This window comes from Acartia tonsa, chromosome 3 (assembly GCF_053477335.1).
Source record: "Acartia tonsa isolate MP-2025a chromosome 3, ASM5347733v1, whole genome shotgun sequence".
Lineage (NCBI taxonomy): Eukaryota > Metazoa > Arthropoda > Copepoda > Calanoida > Acartiidae > Acartia > Acartia tonsa.
The window spans coordinates 40,112,863-40,132,179 of record NC_137262.1 but is presented as its reverse complement, the minus strand read 5'-3'; the positions used below and the strand labels follow the sequence as shown (position 1 = coordinate 40,132,179).

At 33.2% G+C, this 19,317-nt stretch overlaps 3 protein-coding genes across 6 annotated transcripts; all 3 read right to left on the bottom strand.

Annotated features, from left to right (window-relative positions):
* Positions 1-4,906: 4,906 nt before the first annotated feature.
* Positions 4,907-5,976, bottom strand: LOC145315248 (uncharacterized). The gene is made up of 2 exons (XM_080155279.1): positions 5,616-5,976; positions 4,907-5,155 (listed from the first exon to the last, which is right to left on the bottom strand). The coding sequence occupies exons 1-2, from the start codon at positions 5,847-5,849 to the stop codon at positions 4,970-4,972; spliced, it is 420 nt and encodes a 139-aa protein (XP_080011405.1). The 5' UTR covers positions 5,850-5,976; the 3' UTR covers positions 4,907-4,969.
* A 1,182-nt stretch (positions 5,977-7,158) lies between these two features.
* On the bottom strand, positions 7,159-8,190 carry LOC145314874 (uncharacterized). The gene is made up of 3 exons (XM_080154954.1): positions 8,074-8,190; positions 7,692-7,765; positions 7,159-7,414 (listed from the first exon to the last, which is right to left on the bottom strand). The coding sequence occupies exons 1-3, from the start codon at positions 8,176-8,178 to the stop codon at positions 7,159-7,161; spliced, it is 435 nt and encodes a 144-aa protein (XP_080011080.1). The 5' UTR covers positions 8,179-8,190.
* An 828-nt stretch (positions 8,191-9,018) lies between these two features.
* On the bottom strand, positions 9,019-18,467 carry LOC145315246 (uncharacterized). Of its 4 annotated transcripts, XM_080155275.1 has the most exons (11): positions 18,333-18,467; positions 17,075-17,183; positions 16,376-16,482; positions 15,500-15,580; positions 12,855-13,019; positions 12,322-12,486; positions 11,181-11,296; positions 10,771-10,807; positions 10,204-10,343; positions 9,883-9,978; positions 9,019-9,334 (listed from the first exon to the last, which is right to left on the bottom strand). In XM_080155275.1, exons 1-11 carry the CDS (start codon positions 18,400-18,402, stop codon positions 9,164-9,166), a joined length of 1,257 nt encoding a protein of 418 aa, XP_080011401.1. In that variant the 5' UTR covers positions 18,403-18,467; the 3' UTR covers positions 9,019-9,163. The 4 variants fall into 4 exon arrangements, with proteins under 4 accessions (XP_080011401.1, XP_080011403.1, XP_080011402.1 ...); XM_080155277.1 differs by lacking the exons at positions 15,500-15,580; positions 16,376-16,482; positions 17,075-17,183; positions 18,333-18,467 and adding an exon at positions 14,114-14,156; XM_080155276.1 differs by lacking the exons at positions 15,500-15,580; positions 16,376-16,482; positions 17,075-17,183; positions 18,333-18,467 and adding an exon at positions 13,611-13,667.
* Between the last annotated feature and the right edge of the window lie 850 nt (positions 18,468-19,317).

Here is a 19,317-nt window from a genome sequence, read left to right as displayed (position 1 = left end):
TGTTGACTCATTAATGCTGCTCTACTCATGGACTAAATTTTCCCTGTTTGGTGATAAATAAATAATACTTTTTTGCCATATGTATTTACAAAGAATAATGAATGCGCCAAGAGACTTGATTGGTAAAAACGTTGATTATTGCAGGTGTTTACATTCTACAGCTAGAAATTGTAAATAGCAAATTTAGAAATAAAACTATGAAATACTTTTTAGTGATGCATTATTAAAAATTGTTTTCCAGTATTAGAGTTTACAAATAGATAGAATGTTTTTGTTTGTTTTTTTGAATAATAGTTTTCTCAAAGATATCTTGACTGTTTAAGTTACCCCATTTCTAGAAATCTTCGTATAGTTCCCAGATAAGTGTTAAAGATGTTTGGGTGGTAAGGGGGAAACTTCGAAAAACGATAGCTTCTGGAAAAATATTTTACCTTAGAACAATTTTATTGCATTACACTGGTGGGAGGGGGATGAATCCGTCCGCTTCCTTTTTTAGGCAATGCCAAGCCATTGTTGTAACATAAATCCTTAATTTGAATTGGTCTGCAACACATGCACACTTGTATGTGTGTTAATGTGTGTGTGTGTGTGGGTGTGTGTGGCTGGTCCTAATGACCCAGTGATTTGGCATCTTCCTTCCTCCAGAGAGAAACAGGGACGCAGGGATATATACATACAAGATAAAATATCTTTACCCACACAGTCATTTCCAATAATTTCACCTATTCTGAAAAATTGATAACTTTCATGGTTTATATATTACTAGCGGCTGTGCCCCTAGCATCAAGTTATTGAGATCTTAAGCTTCAGACCAAAAACTCTTACTACTTTATATTATAGGATGTAATTAAATAAAACAAACCATTATTCATGTAACATCGACATCAAAGTATTCTAATGATAAAGTCACACCCTATAAGTGTGATAGAGCTAAGAGATTAATCCATCATTATCTTGAAATGACCCATCCCCGAATCCTGGAAAGCACACAAGATTAAATTGAATTGGCACAACAGAATGATTCCAATCTATTGTAGACACAAAACCTTTCATAGGCTATGGTTCTTTTTTTGAAGACGATGTCTTTACATATTAGTAAGGGTTTCTTCATAACTCAAGGAAACTTGAATCACAATAGGTTTTTTTCACAAAAAAAAAAGGGGAATTTTTTTGTGGGTTTGGGATGTACAGCCCCCTAACAAAATAGCTTCAAACCAACACAGGTCCAGTATCAACATTCCCAAAGAGCAGAGCACAATCAATTTAGCGGAGAACAATATCTGAAGCTTTAGACAGTCAGACAGACGAACGGGACAGCCATCAATATACTTTGTATAAAAGTTTTCTTACAAATGTTTAATCTACCTAGAAGATTTTTAAAGGACCTTCACTTAAATTCCCACTTTCTTCTTTATTAGACATTGTTAATTTACTGATATTTTCCTAATATGAAAGTTATAGGATTATTGTTTGTATGTATGGACAGATTGAGTTCTCCTTTTCGCAATAGCTTCATATATGTTATTTGTATATCTTCTTTATTAACCAAAATCTTTAGTGTTAAATAAGTATATGAAAAAAAATAAGATTAAGAATCATACACCATAACTAAATTAACTAATCAGTTTTTCTTATTTATTCACAATAAATAATACATGTATATGTTTTATTATTATGTGATTATATAATTGATCTCAAGGTACATGAAAGTACTTTTATGATTTGGTAGAGTTACCCAACAGATAAATCAAAAAACACAAGTAAGAGGTGATGCGTATTGGCAACGAGAGTCTTCACACAAAATTTCAGCCGTCTAGCTTAAATATCTGCAGAGTAAATAACATTTTTTCCGAATTATTACGGGCTGCCTGAAAGGCCAATAGCTTGTTTGTACTTTAATATACCTATATCTATAATACAAAGTAGCTTGATGTCTGTCTGTCTGTCTGTCCGTCCGTCTGAAGCTTAAGATCTCGGTAACCACTGAACCGATCGGATTCTACTCTTCAGGGTATATACCTATTGGTCCTGCGGTGGTTTTAAGCTATTTTCTTGAGGGGTGGGACACCCCCAACCCCCCCCAAAAAAAACAAAAATCCTCCCCCCCCCCCTTTTTTTTACGAATTTTGAAAATTCGTTATTTAATCGCTATTTTTTTCTTTCTTTTTTTACGAATTTTGCGAATTCGTTATTTAATCGAGAAAATGTTTTTCTGTTGGGTAGGTGGGAAAATTTGCGATCCGTTCTGCTGGGTAAGTAATAGAAGATGTAATTATACCTCATGGGGCAAAGCCCCTAGAGGCTAGGGGCGAAGCCGCTAGTTATATATAAATACATATTATTGTTTAATATAAAGAACAATGTAAACGCAAGACAAGAAAATTCTAATTGCATTGATGACTAAGGAGATAAAACAATTGCAGGTTGTATGTACAAAAGTCAAAAGGAACATAAAAAAACAAAGATGACAAAATCCAAAAAAATGGAACCTTAGCAAATCATAAAGTCAGACAAACGAATATCTATCCTATAGCATTACTTACATACCGACAATAAAAAAGTAAGGTAAAACTGGAATTTCTTAAGCATCGGGAATATTCACAAAAATGACAGTCGTCTATCTTGAATAGCTGCCGAGAAAATCGTTTTTTACACACAAAATATTGCATTAATAGAGTAGCCTTGCTACAATTTGAGCAACTTGTATGTTTTAGAGTGATAAGGTATGAAAAGATGAAATTTTGTTGGCTATCTTCAATTGAATTTTTGCCATAAGTTGCGTTGCCTATCTTATCTTTACGGTGCAGTACATATATAACATACCACAGCTGTGCATAGTTTGGGACATTTAGAATTTTTATTCTAATTGTCTGTTTTTTATCGTAGACAGCTTTCCGCGGATTTCGATTTGAAAAATTATAAGTTTAAATCCAGTTTTGTTAGACCTACGTGGCAGAAGACCCGTGTTGGTATTAGTACTATGATTTTTTCCTAAATTATTCGTGGGAAACCCTAATACGATACGATGCATGATTTTTCAGTATGGATTAGAACCAGCGGATATTAATCGGTTTTGAAGCTATACTGAAAAAGTTGGAATTTTATTTAAGATGGGGAAATTATTCATTATTTCAACAATTTAGGGACCAAATTCCAAAATTGTGTAAACTGACGGATTCGGAGTTGAGCTTGGGAAGAAGTTTGCATGCATTTTCAGAATGCAGATCTTTAAGAATGGTGTGGCATGAAAATAGCTAGAAAGTAATAAGAATTTTTCATGCTATTGTCACATGTGAGCACCATGCTCTTTAGCGTACACTGTTCCTATTTTTGGGTTAGATAAAGAAAAAGGCTTTGCTCAAAAATACGCCAGTCATAGTCAAAGCAAGTTTTGGAAAAGCCTAGCAGCTAGCTTGTAAAACGCCAACCACATTTAGTAAAGACGACTTTATTCATTTCCATTAATATGAATACATTTTCTTATCAATTATTTGTTTTTAAACATTTTAACCACCTTCTTAAACACCTGGATGTTAAACTAAACTTTAAAACAATTTTTATTAAATACATAATTATTGGTCAAAAATAGATGATCTAGTTGTTCATCAGAATAAGGAAAAGATTAAGGTTCCTCAGCCACTGTATGTAAAACCTTTGTTGTATTTTGCAAGGTTGCTGCAACACTATTGTACAATCTAGATTAGGTATAAGAGTAGAAGACGCCAGTTTTGCGGTATATATACATGTATGTATCTTTAGTTATGTACTAGGTGACATAGAATAAATACTTAGAAATTGTCTAGTCAATTGTTAAAAAAAAAGCTGCTGAGGAAAACAATTTACATTTGATAGGTTGTTGTCAATATTACTTCGGGTTTCAATTAGAAAAGAAAAGTTTTTTTCATAATTTCTTGGACAATTTTCTTCATTTATAAATATTTTTTATGAAAGGTATTACATAAAAGTTATTTGCTTTTTTTCTAATTTGTTTAATTTTTTTTATTGCTATGCTACTTACATTCCATGGACACAATTGTACTTGTTTTTTAAGAGGATATTGTATCATCTGCAAAGCGAGATCATTTAATGAGAATGTTATCAATTTTAGTATTCTCTACCTAGTACCCATGAAAGTAAAAGAAAATAAAACTCACTAATAGCCTCAGAAATATAAATTCAGTCCTTACAAAAGAACAAAAAGTTATTTGCTAGCTGACAAAAAGGGTCTTAGGCTCTAAACTTCCCTACTTATACTATCTTATACCTATGGCAACCTACTAAGGCTCTTTTTCTATGATACGGATAAATATATGGATATCTAAGGTAGATCTCTTGTGTGTGTGGTGCATTAATCTGAGAGTATTTGTTTGTAGAGTTAGAGTTGTGGTTGCCACAGTTCAACACCTCAAAACAATATAAACAGGTCAGGTTTGTAGTGCAGTTTATGATTTACTTAGAATCATTCAAGAAAATATTTAGTTATTAGTGATACCTATTTTAGAATTGACTAAGTTTATATGAAGACTGAAGAATTTGAATATCTTGAAAACTTTGACAAGGAGCTAACCTAAGTTTTTCAAATTATGATAGTTGGAAGAATGTTATGGGTGCTACTGGCAAATAATGGGATTCTACTTGATTCAATTTGCAGATTTTTTTGGCACATTATTAGTTTGAAATGGAAAAAAATATTTATTGATATGGATTGCAGATGTTATTAGTCAATGATTTTTTATTCCATATTAAATACAATTTAGGAATAATTTGCAAGATAAATTGTTGATAAAATACAATAAATCAATAATTTTGATCATATCTTGGGTTTTTTAATCCTTGAGATATTTACAACCATTGTACTCTTTTTTGTTATTCTAACAAACTTAGTGCAGTTGCAATAACCTAAACATTTTGTAAATTCAATAATGATATATTTTTGATTATTCAATAAATAAAATGTTAAGTATTACAATCATGAAATTACACTAGCAGGAATCTTAAATACTTGCATACTTCTCATCTCAGTAGCCAATGAGAAGCCAGTATTTACAAACTTCTCCATTGTGGAGTTAAAAACTTGAATATTTGTTCTGTATTTCCATAAAGAAGATTCTATTGAACCACCACCAATCAACAGACCATTGTCATGCATGCTGACCTAAAAATGGAAAATGTGTTGCTTTTTTAATGTTTCAACATAGATGCCAACATCAATAAGTAGCCTAGCTAAACAAACAATGGGAATTATAGAGCAGTTTTTCAGTTGCAAAACTCAAAGAAATTCTCAAAATCTTTATAAGCTAAGGGTTATGTCTTTTGAAGCATAACTGATAGACAACCGGATAAAACAATGTATAGACTAGATGTCCATGTCATAGGAATCTTCACTAAAAGTTTAACTGCTTGTCTTCAAGAAAATCAAGAAAATTACATTTTCCCAATAGAATTATAGACTGACAGATAGATAAGTGAATATTAGAGTATAGAGAGATAGAGAGCTTTAACTATTCTTCGAAAATATAAATGTGAAAGAGCAGCAATAGAAACTATATAACATATTTGTTAGGTTAAGGTTTTGAGAAGTAAATATGCCCAATGTGCCAAAAAAAAAAACTTACCATGGCAGTAAAAAGCCTCCATTGTGTCAAAGGCTGCACCACATTCCAATACTTGACACCAGGCCGTAGTACCTCTACCATTGCAGTATACTTAGCATTGTGCCAGCCACCAGCAACCACCAGCGTATAAGTCAGATCACCTGGATTTTCCCGGATTTTGGCACAACCATGATTGGTCCGCCCAATGTTTAAATCAGGTAACTGGCATACTTGACCTAGGGGAAGATTATACATTTCTGTTGTTTTGAAGAATATACCATGCAAATCTATACCGCCGACAATGATTGGAGAGTCTCCATTTTCAATAGCACAGTGATAGAATCTTGAAAATGTAAGATCTATTGATCGTCGTGTTGTAGCCACACCTCATCATCGCTTATACTTTAAAAAGGTTATCAACAAATCTTTTTTAAATTAAAGTTTCGAATTAATCAACTTATTTCAGGGTTTTATCTTTTCTTAAACATGCAGTATAATTCAAAATAATTTTGCGAGTAAGTCAACTCTCCGTAGCCGATTCGCAGTATTTTAAGACAATCTGCAAATATAAAAAAAACAGCTACTTGTGGTTGAAAAAAAAGATCAAAAAGTTCAGCTGGATAAAATCTATTTTCAAAACAAAATAAAAGTCCTTATAAAGTATTGTTTCCTGTTTCATCAATAGTAACCATATTGGTATGGTTTGCTTCAGAGATATTTCCCACGGGTATTCCACCACTAAACCAAACTCCCTGATTTTAAATGAAATTTCATATTTTTGCTTTTAAAGCAGAAGTAACATTAATAACTTGTTGATTTTATAAAATAATATAAGCCAAGCAAGAAGTTTTTTTGAGGACCTTCTTTTTGCTTTTCTTGAAGGTATGTGCATTACTGAAAGACAGATAAGCAACAATCTGATAAATTTTAGGATCAGATTTTATCAGATTTGCAACAAAATAACCCACCTTACTGTAACTGTAACCCTTTGCTGGTTATTTGTAAGTCATGATTATTAAAATCAATAATCTTACTAGCAAATTATAAAATGATTTCCTGTGGTGTGGTAACAGCTGTGGCTTGGCTCATGTGGTTAGGCTCAATTTCATGTTTCCAGGTATGCGGATCTGCAATTCAAATATACATTATTTAATCAGATGATTGATATTTATGAGTTTATGAGTTTAACCGAAGAAGGGCAATTTCATACAGCAGAAGTTAAGCTCTTAATAAACTGATTGATGATAGATTTACACTTATTACAACTTTAAAAATGGACTGGCATCTCAAAAGGTGAATCTGTTAACAAAATGTAATGATATGAGATGTATCCCTGAGGAACTCCATGAATAGCAATGTTCTGTTGAACACATCAAAATCTTGTTTCCTGTTACTCCGCCCTAATTATAATAATCTATGTCTTTTAATTGTATATAAGCAATTTTTCAGGAAAATAATTCAAACTAGACAATAATGAAATATTTTACATTTGCTGTTTGTCAAATCAAGTAAGTAGGAAGTAATAAGATTCCATGAAAAATCAACATTGTTTAGAAATTAAAGGTTATGGTAAAAAGAAAGAAATTCTATTCAAATTGGTAGAATCTAAATTATTTTCCTTGATATCCTCACCAGAGAAAGGTAGTTCAGGAAGATCTGTAACTCCCCAGTCAGAATCATAAATGACAGCATTGTTCAGCTTTGTATTAGCACTTGTGATGCCCCCACCAACAAAGAAATATTCTGCCAGCTTGGATTGTGATGGTGTTATTTGGAATCCATTTTCTGTGTAACAGTACTGGTCTCTTGATCTTTCATATCTAGTAAAACAAAAAATTAAATTTGATTAGTGAAAACTGAAACAGTTACAATTATTTATAATAATATTTTTCCATCTGCCTGTGACAAAATGTATTTATCAATACCGCATTACAATGTGTGCTCAATGTGGTTGCATTGGGAAATATATAAACAAGGAAAAGTTAAATATTTGAAAGAATTACAGGCTTACTAACCTTAATACATTTGAACAAAAAAAATCATATGTGATTTTTTATACATATCTGCAGACTACCATATAAAAAAAGAATTAAGTACCTGTAAAGACAATTGGTAGTTTTAGATGTGATGTAAAGGTAGGGATCCCCACTACAGTTTGGACAATTTTCATCCTTCAAAATAAATTTGATTAAAAACTAATATTTTCTATTGATACTGTTTTTAATAGTGCAGCTATTCTATAATAAGGGTATGATTAAACGACCGACATGGCACAACGTTAAAAAACTGCAACCATAATATGTCACATATTTCAATGATTTAAACTTTTATTAGATTTGTAATTGCGCTTATTTTGGACATAATAGTCTATGTTGTAATTTAAATTGGTAAAATTTAATATGAGTAAAAAAACTAAATTAAATCAATGTTTTATGTATAAGATATCTTTGGAATAATAATAATATTACTTAATTCTAACCTGAGTATTTGCTGTTGATGTAGTTGTACTTTGAGTATAAACACAAGTAAAAAATAAATACATATTCAGAAAATTAAACACTAAATTATATTGCAACTTTTTCATATTGAATTTTAATCTTTGATTGATAAAAGCAAACTGAATAACAAAAATTTTTGCATTTTGAATAACATATTTTGTAGTTCAAGTGTATAAATGTAGGTTGAGATAATTGTTAGTATTGTTTGTCTAGAACCTTGTGTCTATTAATTGAAGGTTGCCAAAAGAGTTCAGAGAGAAATTAGTTTTCTTGATTACTTGAATTTAATTCTTATTAGTTTTACAGAGATCCAGGAAAGGTTTTAGGCTATGTTTCTTGACCTTCTCCCTCATCTATTAAAAGCCCCTAAAAATGCAAGGGGCGAATCCACTATTATATTATAAACAAAAAGAGTTTTTTTTCACTGTCTTTGTTGCCTAGGCCAGGCTTGGACTTGGTGGGTTTGGGGCGTGTTCCTGGGGCGATACAGATAGGAAGATGCTATTGTAATAAAATGATATTAAAACCCTAACCCAGCAGGGCTTCATTTCTGAGCCAAATATAACCTAATTTAACCTAACCAAAAGTAAAATACCAACACACAGTATTATCTAAAAACAAGGAAGAGGGGTTATGTGCTCGACTAGGAACTTTGAAGAAAACTACCATTATCTTTTTATTATATTCTTTACTTATAGAAATTAACCTACATTTCTCTTTTCATATTAACTTGTTAACAATATAATTAATTTTAGAAATATGGAAAAGATAATGCAGCAATAAAATGATTAAATTTACTTTGGCCTAAATTTTTTCTTCGGAAATTTATTTTTTCTGATTAATTGTACTTTTATATGATGTTTATCGATAAGAGCAAAAGATTGTGCCAGTTTTACACCCTCAATTTTAATATCATAAAAAAAATATTTACGAATTCAAATTTTATCTGTTTATTTTATCTGTTTTTTTTATATTGATATAAGCCTGATTCACAACATGCAATAAGATCTTAAGATGGCAATATTATATTTTCAAAGGTGGTGAAAAAAGCTAATATCACATTTTAAGAATTTATTCAACAGCTTGTCTAGGAACACTAAAGACTCGCATAGATTTTCTGGTGGGGTTCAGGTGCATGGTTGTGTCCTGGAAGGCTCCGAGGGTGGTGTTGAAGAGGAGGATGTCATCTTGATACACCCAGGTTGTACCATTTACTACCTCTCCACCCCCGATCATGTAGGCCTAAAAATTACATATTGCATAAGAAATGCGGGAAACATACATGGCAAAGATCTAAGCTGATAACTTTTTTATTCTATTTTAGACACTAAAATTTTGAACCTTCAAGCCATCTTTTAGATCTCTTTGGGGATAAACAGTTCAATAACGAATATCTTTGATTATAAGACAAAAAAAACTTCAGTTGTGAGTTTTACAGATAATCATAGCACTTTTTTATATCATAACGTAGGGGGACATAGTGTCTAACAAAATCAGAAATGTCACGTCATAAAAATGAGGGATTATCCATCTCTTTTTTAGGGGTTTTCTTTCCCACTTCTCCTCTCATCTCCCTCATTTTTATGACGTAACATGGCTGATTTTTGAGACTCTTTGTCCCTCTACTATCATAACACATGATTTAATAGTTACGACTGACAAATTATTAGATTTCTTTAGCTAAATCTCAAAAGACTATTAAAGCTAGACTTTCGGTTTTCAATATTGTAATTTCTTGAAATCCCCTGTCAATTTATTTAGTTTCCATAATGAGTTAATGATTGTCTAACCTTGTCTCCAAGATTAGCCATAGCAGTGAAGAGCCTGAAGGCAGGCAGATCTGGAGCTGATGTCCAAGCAGTTGCTCCTGGCACCAGAATTTCAACCTAAAGAGAGAAGTTGAAATTTAATTTGATACCATTCAAATAATACAATTATACCACAGATACTAGACACCAGTATCTTTTTAAGGATAAAAAATATACAACAGACTAACGGACAAAGTAGTTATATACTGGATGCTAATTGGTAAAGGGAATCTTCACAACAAACCTCGGCTTTCTATCTTAAATAATTGCTGAGGGAATCAAGGTGAATCGCTCATAAAATACCTTAGGATTATATTCTCCACTCAGCCATCCCCCCGCCACAATCAATGAATATTCATTATCACTTGGATTTTGTCTGAACCTGGTACACCCGTGGTTTACCCTGGCATCATTCAGTGGCGGTAGCGCGTCCACTTGGCCTGCCAGTCAATAGTTATGGATATAAAAATCAAATAGACTACTTTTAAACATTGAATGTTTTGAGTTTTATGTAGGATTAGATGAAGTTAAAACTAATTTTCTGTTAGACTTAGGTTCTAACTTTAATACTTTAATTGCGTTTTAAAGAGTTTTCAAGCATTTTTCATTAATTTGAAATCATAATAAATTCATAAATTGAGCAAAATATATCAGGTTAAAAGAAATGTTTCTTATATGTACATAAATGATTTTGAACAAGTCATACTAAACACTAGTTGTAGTCCTTTGGCTGAAGACAGGCTTAAGAACAATAGATAATAGGGTTACTTATTAACGCGGCAAGAAAAGACGCAATCTATTAATTATTGGCAAATGCAAAGGTATCTGTGTGAAATTCTGATGATCTGATATCATTTGAATCCATTCCTGTGACAACATTGTATCTCTCAACATGAGTAAAGTAATTCTATAAAAAATAACAAAATTAAGATAGGTGGTGGAAATATAGGGAGAGAAGGGGGGGGGGGATAGTTGGAGTACATAAAAATAGCTTAAAACCACCCCAAGACATTTATCAAACTTTCCTAAAAAAACAATAAATTTGGACTACTATTTTTCGAGATCTTAAGTTTCAGACAAAAATAATTACTACATTATAGTATAGCATGGTGGGGGTGTTTACCCCTCAAGAAAATAGATTAAAACCACCACAGGTTCAGTATCTAAATTATCTGAAAAGCACAATATAACTTGTTGATTCAGCGGTCACCGAGATCTTAAGCTTCAGACACACACAGATAGATATCATATTACTTTTATATAAGGATAGTAAATAGTACCGGTACTAAATTAGCTCCCCCAGTGATGATAGGTGTATCTCCATTCTCGATAGCACAATGATAATATCTGGATTCAGTCAACTCTACTCCAGTGGCCTCTCTCACAGTAGCTATTCCTAAGTAAATAAGGATGATAATATCTGGATTCAGTCAACTCTACTCCAGTGGCCTCTCTCACAGTAGCTATTCCTAAGTAAATAAGGATGATAATATCTGGATTCAGTCAACTCTACTCCAGTGACCTCTCTCACAGTAGCTATTCCTAAGTAAATAAGGATGATAATATCTGGATTCAGTCAACTCTACTCCAGTGACCTCTCTCACAGTAGCTATTCCTAAGTAAATAAGGATGATAATATCTGGATTCAGTCAACTCTACTCCAGTGGCCTCTTTTACAGTAGCTGTTCCTAAGTAAACAAGGATGATAATATCTGGATTCAGTCAACTCTACTCCTGTGGCCTCTCTCACAGTAGCTATTCCTAAGTAAACAAGGATGACAACTTCCTTAAATAGTAAAGCACAGAAAAAATCAAGGCTTGACAGATAAACAAAGTCATTTATAGAGTAGATGTTCAGTGATTATAATAAGATTTATAGAAAAAAAGTACGAATGTTTCATTTATAAATAATTGTAGAATGGCAAACAAACTGACAGACCATACACTGGATAATCATTTGTAAATGGGATATTCACTATCAGCTATCTATCTTGTGTAGCAGCCGAGAAATTCAAATCTGTGCTATACCGTTTCTTACGAACAGATGGACGAACATTTTATTTTATGAGTAGCTGTGCTACTCATAATTACCATGTTGTACTTTAGTAGAGAAACAATATTAAACAGACAAAATTCAAAATTATCAATTTTTTTAAAATCATCACTTTACAAATCACAAAATTAGCAAATTTAAATATATGAGAAATAATGAGGGTAGTTTATGAGGGTAGTTTATTTTCCTTTGCCCTAACCCTGCGGTAGGTCCAATCCTTGCAAACTAGTACCCTTTAAAACCTGACCAGCCCAATAAGTAATAAACACACTAAAAAGTACCCTCCCCCCACTTTATTTTAAAATTGTTTCAAAATTAGAGAGAAAGGGATTTATTGCTTAATTATTGCCTATTAATTTTATTGTTACCTGTTGCTTCATCAATGGTGTAAAAGAAAGTTGCTACAAGTGGATTAGAGGCTCTATCATTGAATCCTCCATCATGTTTATGCTGTGTTTTGATTGCATCAATCAAGTCTTTCTCATCAAGGTTATCAAGATCCAAGTCTCTTCCAGAAGAAGCAGGAAATCCTCCTAAACATATTAACACAGGCATGAAATTGTATGATACTGTTTAAGGAAGTACTTCCTAATCATGCTAAGTTTTAAATCGATAAGACAATTCTAACATGCCCAAATTAACAAAATGAGCTATCTGTTACACATGGATTGACCTAATCATAGAAAAGATTTGCTTTTAGAAATATAGGTAATTTTACGCTAGATTACTCCCATTTAGATAATCATTTGATATGATAGGTTTGGTAATGCTTTAAAAAAAAGGGTTTTATGCTTAGATTTATAAAGCTCTATGCAATGGAAAAACTAGGCAACCTGCTATATAACTAAAAAAGGTAAAGTAATGTTGGAGTTGTATTCCAATTAAACCATTCAACCTTTACCTGAAAACCAAACTCCTTGATACGTGGTGACAGCTGTTTGTAAGGTATAAGCTGGAGGCGCAACTTCTGGATTCCAGACTGTTGGATTACTGCCAGACCACGTGTAACAATTTGTTCTGGAACAGATCAAGATCCGGTTACCTGTCACTCCCCCAGTCAGACTTCCTAAATTGCAAGGACTTACATTGAGCTGTATATTACACTAGCACCCATAGTTTGGTAACCACGGTATCTTATTTGAGGCTCAAAAACTATTGAATTTTTATTGGTAGGTTCCACACATAGTGTTCAAACTTTTCAACTATTAATTTTTAATTTTCTTCATCTTCATGTTTGGAATGTATATCGTCAATTGTATTATCCCTTATCTTATAAAGCAAAAAAATTAATGTTCTGTTTACTCAAGGACAAGATCCGGAAAATTTTCTCCACCACCCCCCCCTTCCCTTTTTACCCACTTCCCTCTAGCTACAGAACAAAACAAGTTTTACGCAAATTTAAAATCTCAAGTTACAGGCATGTCAGGAAGGTTAGTTACATTCCAATCTGAATCCTAGATAATTTTACCTCCAGTTACAGACATGTCAGGGAGATTAGTTACATTCCAATCTGAATCCTAGATAATTTTACCTCCAGTTTCAAGCATGTCAGGGAGGTTAGTAACATTCCAATCTGAATCCTAGATAATTTTACCTCCAGTTACAGACATGTCAGGGAGATTAGTCACATTCCAATCTGAATCCTAGATAATTTTACCTCCAGTTACAGGCATATCAGGGAGGTTAGTAACATTCCAATCTGAATCCTAGATAATTTTACCTCAAGTTACAGGCATGTCAGGGAGGTTAATACATTCCAATATGAATCCTAGATAATTTTACCTCCAGTTACAGACATGTCAGGGAGGTTAATTACATTCCAATCTGAATCATAGATAATTTTACCTCCAGTTACAGGCATGTCAGGGAGATTAGTTACATTCCAATCCGAATCCTAGATAATTTTACCTCCAGTTACAGGCATGTCAGGTAGGTTAGTAACATTCCAATCTGAATCCTAGATAATTTTACCTCCAGTTACAGGCATGTCAGGTAGGTTAGTCACATTCCAATCTGAACCCTAGATAATTTTACCTCCAGTTACAGGCATATCAGAAAGGTAATTAATATTCCATTCTGAATCCTAGATAATTTTACCTCCAGTTACAGACATGTCAGGGAGGTTAGTTACATTCCAATCTGAATCCTAGATAATTTTACCTCCAGTTACAGGCATATCAGGGAGGTTAGTTACATTCCAATCTGAATCCTAGATAATTATTTCCTCCAGTTACAGGCATGTCAGGAGGTTAATCACATTCCAATCTGAATCCTAGATAATCTTACCTCCAGTTACAGGCATGTCAGGAAGGTTAGTCACATTCCAATTTGAATCCTAGATAATTTTACCTCCAGTTACAGACATGTCAGGAAGGTTAGTTACATTCCAATCTGAATCCTAGATAATTTTACCTCCAGTTACAGGCATGTCAGGGAGATTAGTTACATTCCAATCCGAATCCTAGATAATTTTACCTCCAGTTACAGGCATGTCAGGTAGGTTAGTAACATTCCAATCTGAATCCTAGATAATTTTACCTCCAGTTACAGGCATGTCAGGTAGGTTAGTCACATTCCAATCTGAATCCTAGATAATTTTACCTCCAGTTACAGGGATATCAGAAAGGTAATTAATATTCCAATCTGAATCCTAGATAATTTTACCTCCAGTTACAGGCATATCAGGGAGGTTAGTTACATTCCATTCTGAATCCTAGATAATTTTACCTCCAGTTAAAGACATGTCAGGGAGGTTAGTTACATTCCAATCTGAATCCTAGATAATTTTACCTCCAGTTACAGGCATATCAGGGAGGTTAGTTACATTCCAATCTGAATCCTAGATAATTTTTTCCTCCAGTTACAGGCATGTCAGGAGGTTAATCACATTCCAATCTGAATCCTAGATAATCTTACCCCCAGTTACAGGCATGTCAGGAAGGTTAGTCACATTCCAATTTGAATCCTAGATAATTTTACCTCCAGTTACAGACATGTCAGGAAGGTTAGTTACATTCCAATCTGAATCCTAGATAATTTTACCTTCAGTTACAGACATGTCAGGAAGGTTAGTTACATTCCAATCTGAATCATAGATAATTTTACCTCCAGTTACAGGCATGTCAGGGAGATTAGTTACATTCCAATCCGAATCCTAGATAATTTTACCTCCAGTTACAGGCATGTCAGGTAGGTTAGTAACATTCCAATCTGAATCCTAGATAATTTTACCTCCAGTTACAGGCATGTCAGGTAGGTTAGTCACATTCCAATCTGAATCCTAGATAATTTTACCTCCAGTTACAGGCATATCAGGAAGGTAATTAATATTCCAATCTGAATCCTAGATAATTTTACCTCCAGTTACAGGCATATCAGGGAGGTTAGTTACATTCCATTCTGAATCCTAGATAATTTTACCTCCAGTTACAGGCATGTCAGGGAGGTTAGTTACATTCCATTCTGAATCATAGATAATTTTACCTCCAGTTACAGACATGTCAGGGAGGTTAGTTACATTCCAATCTGAATCCTAGATAATTTTACCTCCAGTTACAGGCATATCAGGGAGGTTAGTTACATTCCAATCTGAATCATAGATAAGTGCTGAGTTAAGCTGGGTGCTCTAAATTGTCAAACAATATTAAATCATTTTCTGAATTTTTATTTCTATGTATGTATACTAGCGGCTACGCCCCTAGAGGCCTCTAGGGGCACTTGAGGAGGAGAGAGTCAAATTTAATAACCCAATTTCTTATTTTAAATTTTTAAAGAAAAAGTAAAAAAAATTTGGGGGGGGGCGAAAAAAATTTTTTTTTGGGGGGGGAGGTGCCCCCCCTCATTTTTAATTTTAGTTAACACAGACACACAGACACACAGACACACAGATACACAGATACACAGACACACAGACATCCTGTTATTTTAGTATAAGGATATCCTTGTATAAAAGTAACACAGGATGTTGGTCTGCCTATCTATCTGTCTGAAAGTGATCTAGGTAACTGCAGAACCTACTTGGTTCTTTTTACAGGGTAGTTTCTCATAAATCCTGTGAAGGTTTATAACCACCACCACCATCATATGAAAAATGGCCACTTAAAAAAATTAACCCACAAAAAAATATATTTAAAAACTGGAAATTGAAAATGGGGAGGGGGTTCGACTTCCCTCCTCCCCCTTTAACTTACGCTAGTTTATAAGAAAAGTAAAAAGTTTTGTGTCTGTATGTATTTTTGTATGCATAAAAAAGTCCAAAAAAATTATGCAGAATTTATTAAAAGCAATTTATTTAGAAATGTATAGACAATTAATAATTCTTTACTCTGGGGTATAAACAGATATATGATCATGTCCTAGTTATAGAGTAGCTGCGCTACTAACAAAAGAATGAAGAAAAATGTGAATATTTGTCAATTTCCTGATCAGTTTCTCCACCAGCAACAATAAAATATTCTTTAGCTTCCGGACAAGAAGAAAATTGACTATAACCACCTCCAGAACAAAATAGATCATCAGTACCTTCATACCTATGTGTAAACTTAATCAGGGCTCGGCAGCCGCGCGTCAGATGCAACTAAGCCTCAAATTTATACCCGTTTGGATGCTTTTAAATTATTTCTGAAAAGAAGGATTGCCATATATGGATCAGGTTTAGACTTCCAGCTGATTTTTTTTAAAGTGAAAGGTTGATTTCTCTGAGGCTTAAATGCGGCTGGAGTGTGGCTGCCGAGCCCTGGTTTTAATTCGATTATATGCTTCTGACGTCTTTGCCACTAGAGTATTCTAGAGAAGTTGACACTCCTTTTTGGATAGATGGGAATATTTGTTTTTAGGAGCGATTTTTCTATAGGAGGTGTAGGTTTCCACCCCTTACATAATTGTAAACCATCACTGGACCCACAAGAAGCTTACCTTTATATAAGGATATAAGTCAAAATTATTCCTTGAGCTGCGAGAGGGGTAGGAAAAAATAGTCTAAAAGTTTTTTTTCTTCAAAAAGTATCTTGTAAACTATGTCTTTCAAAACAATTCAACAATAAATCATTCATAGCTCTATGACTTTAAAAATTAAGTTTTTTTTTCATTTCGCTCACTTAATTTTTTTGGCAAAGAACCTACCTATAAAGACAGCCACTTGCCCCTATAGACGTACAGGCAGACTCTCCATTACTCTCCAGAACATAAGCGTATTGGTCGCCAGGTGCGTTTAGGCATTGAGCACATCCATCTTACGTCAAAGTTTTTTTTTATACCAAGATAAAATACCTTTTTTTCATTTTCTTTACTTTCCAGGGAGGGAGTGGATATTGGACTAATGAACAGAAATATACGTGAATATTATTACTGAGAGAACAACTCTACAAAAGACCAACACCTACAAAATACCAGCACCTACATAAGACCAACACCTACATAAGACCAACACCTTTATATTGTTCTATAAAATTAAATTTATTAATAAAATAATAAAATAATACATAATCAATACATGGCCGCAGCGCTCGGCCCCCTGGCCTGCCTAGCTGCGGGCGCTCGGCCCCCTTGCCTATAACCTAACCTAACCTTACCTAAATGTTAAACATTTATAAAAAAAATCTACCAACCTCTTTTTGTAAAATCCACGAAATTCTAAACTATAAATAAGTTAATGTACATTAAACATTCATACATATAGGTTAGGTTAGGTTAGGTTATAGGCAAGGGGCTGAGCGCCCGCTTCAAGTCAGGCCAGGGGGTCGAACTCTGCGGCCATAACCTTCTAGCATTACGATTTTTTTAATGTTGATCTTTTGTAGGTGTTGGTCTTTTGTAGAGTTGGTCTTTTGTAGGTGTTGGTCTTTTGTAGCAACGCGTAGTTGGTCTTTTGTAGGTGTTGGTCTTTTGTAGAGTTGGTCTTTCGTAGCAACGCCTGTCATTTTATTCGCTGGATCAAAAACTGTGGGTACTTTCGATGAATTTTTATTTGTTGGTTCCAAACTAAGGGTATAGTCCCTTTCGTGGCAACGCCTCTAAAGGGGCGTTTTGTCGTATTTTCACATTATCTTTTTTCCTATTTCTAGCCCCAGCGGGGGGCTCTAACCTTGCGGGGAAATTACTTAACATAGCATAACATAACATAACATGAAATAACCTATCAAAAGCTACTGTAAAAATAAGACGAAACGCCTCTTGTCACAATTGGGACTTTAACCTAAACAAATACTGTCCTAACCTATCGATACAAGGGAAAGGTTTGATTCTAGATCACAACTAAAACGCTATAGAAGTTATTTGTCAGTTAGATATCAGATAACCTAACTCCTCGATGCTAGAGTTTTGGGTCACTACCAGATGTAAAAGATTTTCTATAATTTATACATATTTGTATATTAAAAACCTTGGGCCTCAGTTGTATCAAGGAAAAATAATCCCAAAACAATCACAAGCAAATAAAATCTAATTTTCATTTTAACCAAAAAAAAATAACTATTATGTTAATCTTAGGAAAGAAACTGATTTTTCTTTGTTTGGCACAACAGGTGTGTAAAATAATGTTCAATTAAATATGAATAGAAACAAGGATGACATCAAGCAAAGCACAAAAGAAATCATGGAATGGACAAACAAACAACATGAAGTATAAAGAAGATGTTCTTTTGATAAATATGCAATAATTCATAGAAATTACGAAACCTTTCTAAAAAAATAATTTAAAAAAAAACATTTTTAATGTCTTTTTATGCATGGTCGACAATTTAAATTATACACTTCATGCTCATTGATACTGGGATTTTCATTGATTTCCTCCATAGCGTTACGGAAGGGCTGGTGAACAGAAAAAGTGAATTATAGGTTAGCTTTCCTACTTAAAAGGAGTTAAAGTATGATAATTCTGAATTCTTATTCCAATGAATTGTATAATAGTAATGACCTAAGACTTTTTGCTAACATATCATGTTTACCCTATTAAAAGTGCATATTTGTTATATGATTATGATAGCTGAAAAATTACTAGAGTAAATATCTTTTGTAAATTAAAAGTTTAGACCAACAAATGAAGCTCAGTCAATGTGTTTTATTCAATTTTCCCTTTCGTTTTATAATAAACACTAGCGGCTTCGCCCCTAGCCTCTAGGGACTTTTCCCTAAAGGTTCAGGGGAGAATTAAATTTTTATTTTTTTTACATTTTTTTAGATATTTTCTGTATTTTTTAACTTTTTATAACTCTTTATAACATTTTATATCTCTTTGTAACTTGTTTATATCTGTTTATACTTATTTATATTAATTTATATTTTCTAAACCCTTAGAATTTTTTCTCTTTTTTAATGTTTTTAAAAATTTCTTTGCCATTATCCTTGTTGGGGCTTTGCCCCTACAG

Coding starts and splice junctions, on each gene's coding strand:
- LOC145315248 (XM_080155279.1), bottom strand. CDS start 5,849: ATGTATAATCTTCCCCTAGGTCAAGTATGCCAGTTACCTGATTTAAAC. Junction 5,156..5,615: donor GGAGGCTTTTTACTGCCATG/GTAAGTTTTTTT, acceptor TTCCATTTTTAG/GTCAGCATGCATGACAATGG.
- LOC145314874 (XM_080154954.1), bottom strand. CDS start 8,178: ATGAAAAAGTTGCAATATAATTTAGTGTTTAATTTTCTGAATATGTAT. Junction 7,766..8,073: donor CATCAACAGCAAATACTCAG/GTTAGAATTAAG, acceptor TTTATTTTGAAG/GATGAAAATTGTCCAAACTG. Junction 7,415..7,691: donor ACTACCAATTGTCTTTACAG/GTACTTAATTCT, acceptor TTGTTTTACTAG/ATATGAAAGATCAAGAGACC.
- LOC145315246 (XM_080155275.1), bottom strand. CDS start 18,402: ATGAAAATTAGATTTTATTTGCTTGTGATTGTTTTGGGATTATTTTTC. Junction 15,581..16,375: donor TGCTGGTGGAGAAACTGATC/AGGAAATTGACA, acceptor GTTTGACAATTT/AGAGCACCCAGCTTAACTCA. Junction 11,297..12,321: donor CACCATTGATGAAGCAACAG/GTAACAATAAAA, acceptor TTATTTACTTAG/GAATAGCTACTGTGAGAGAG.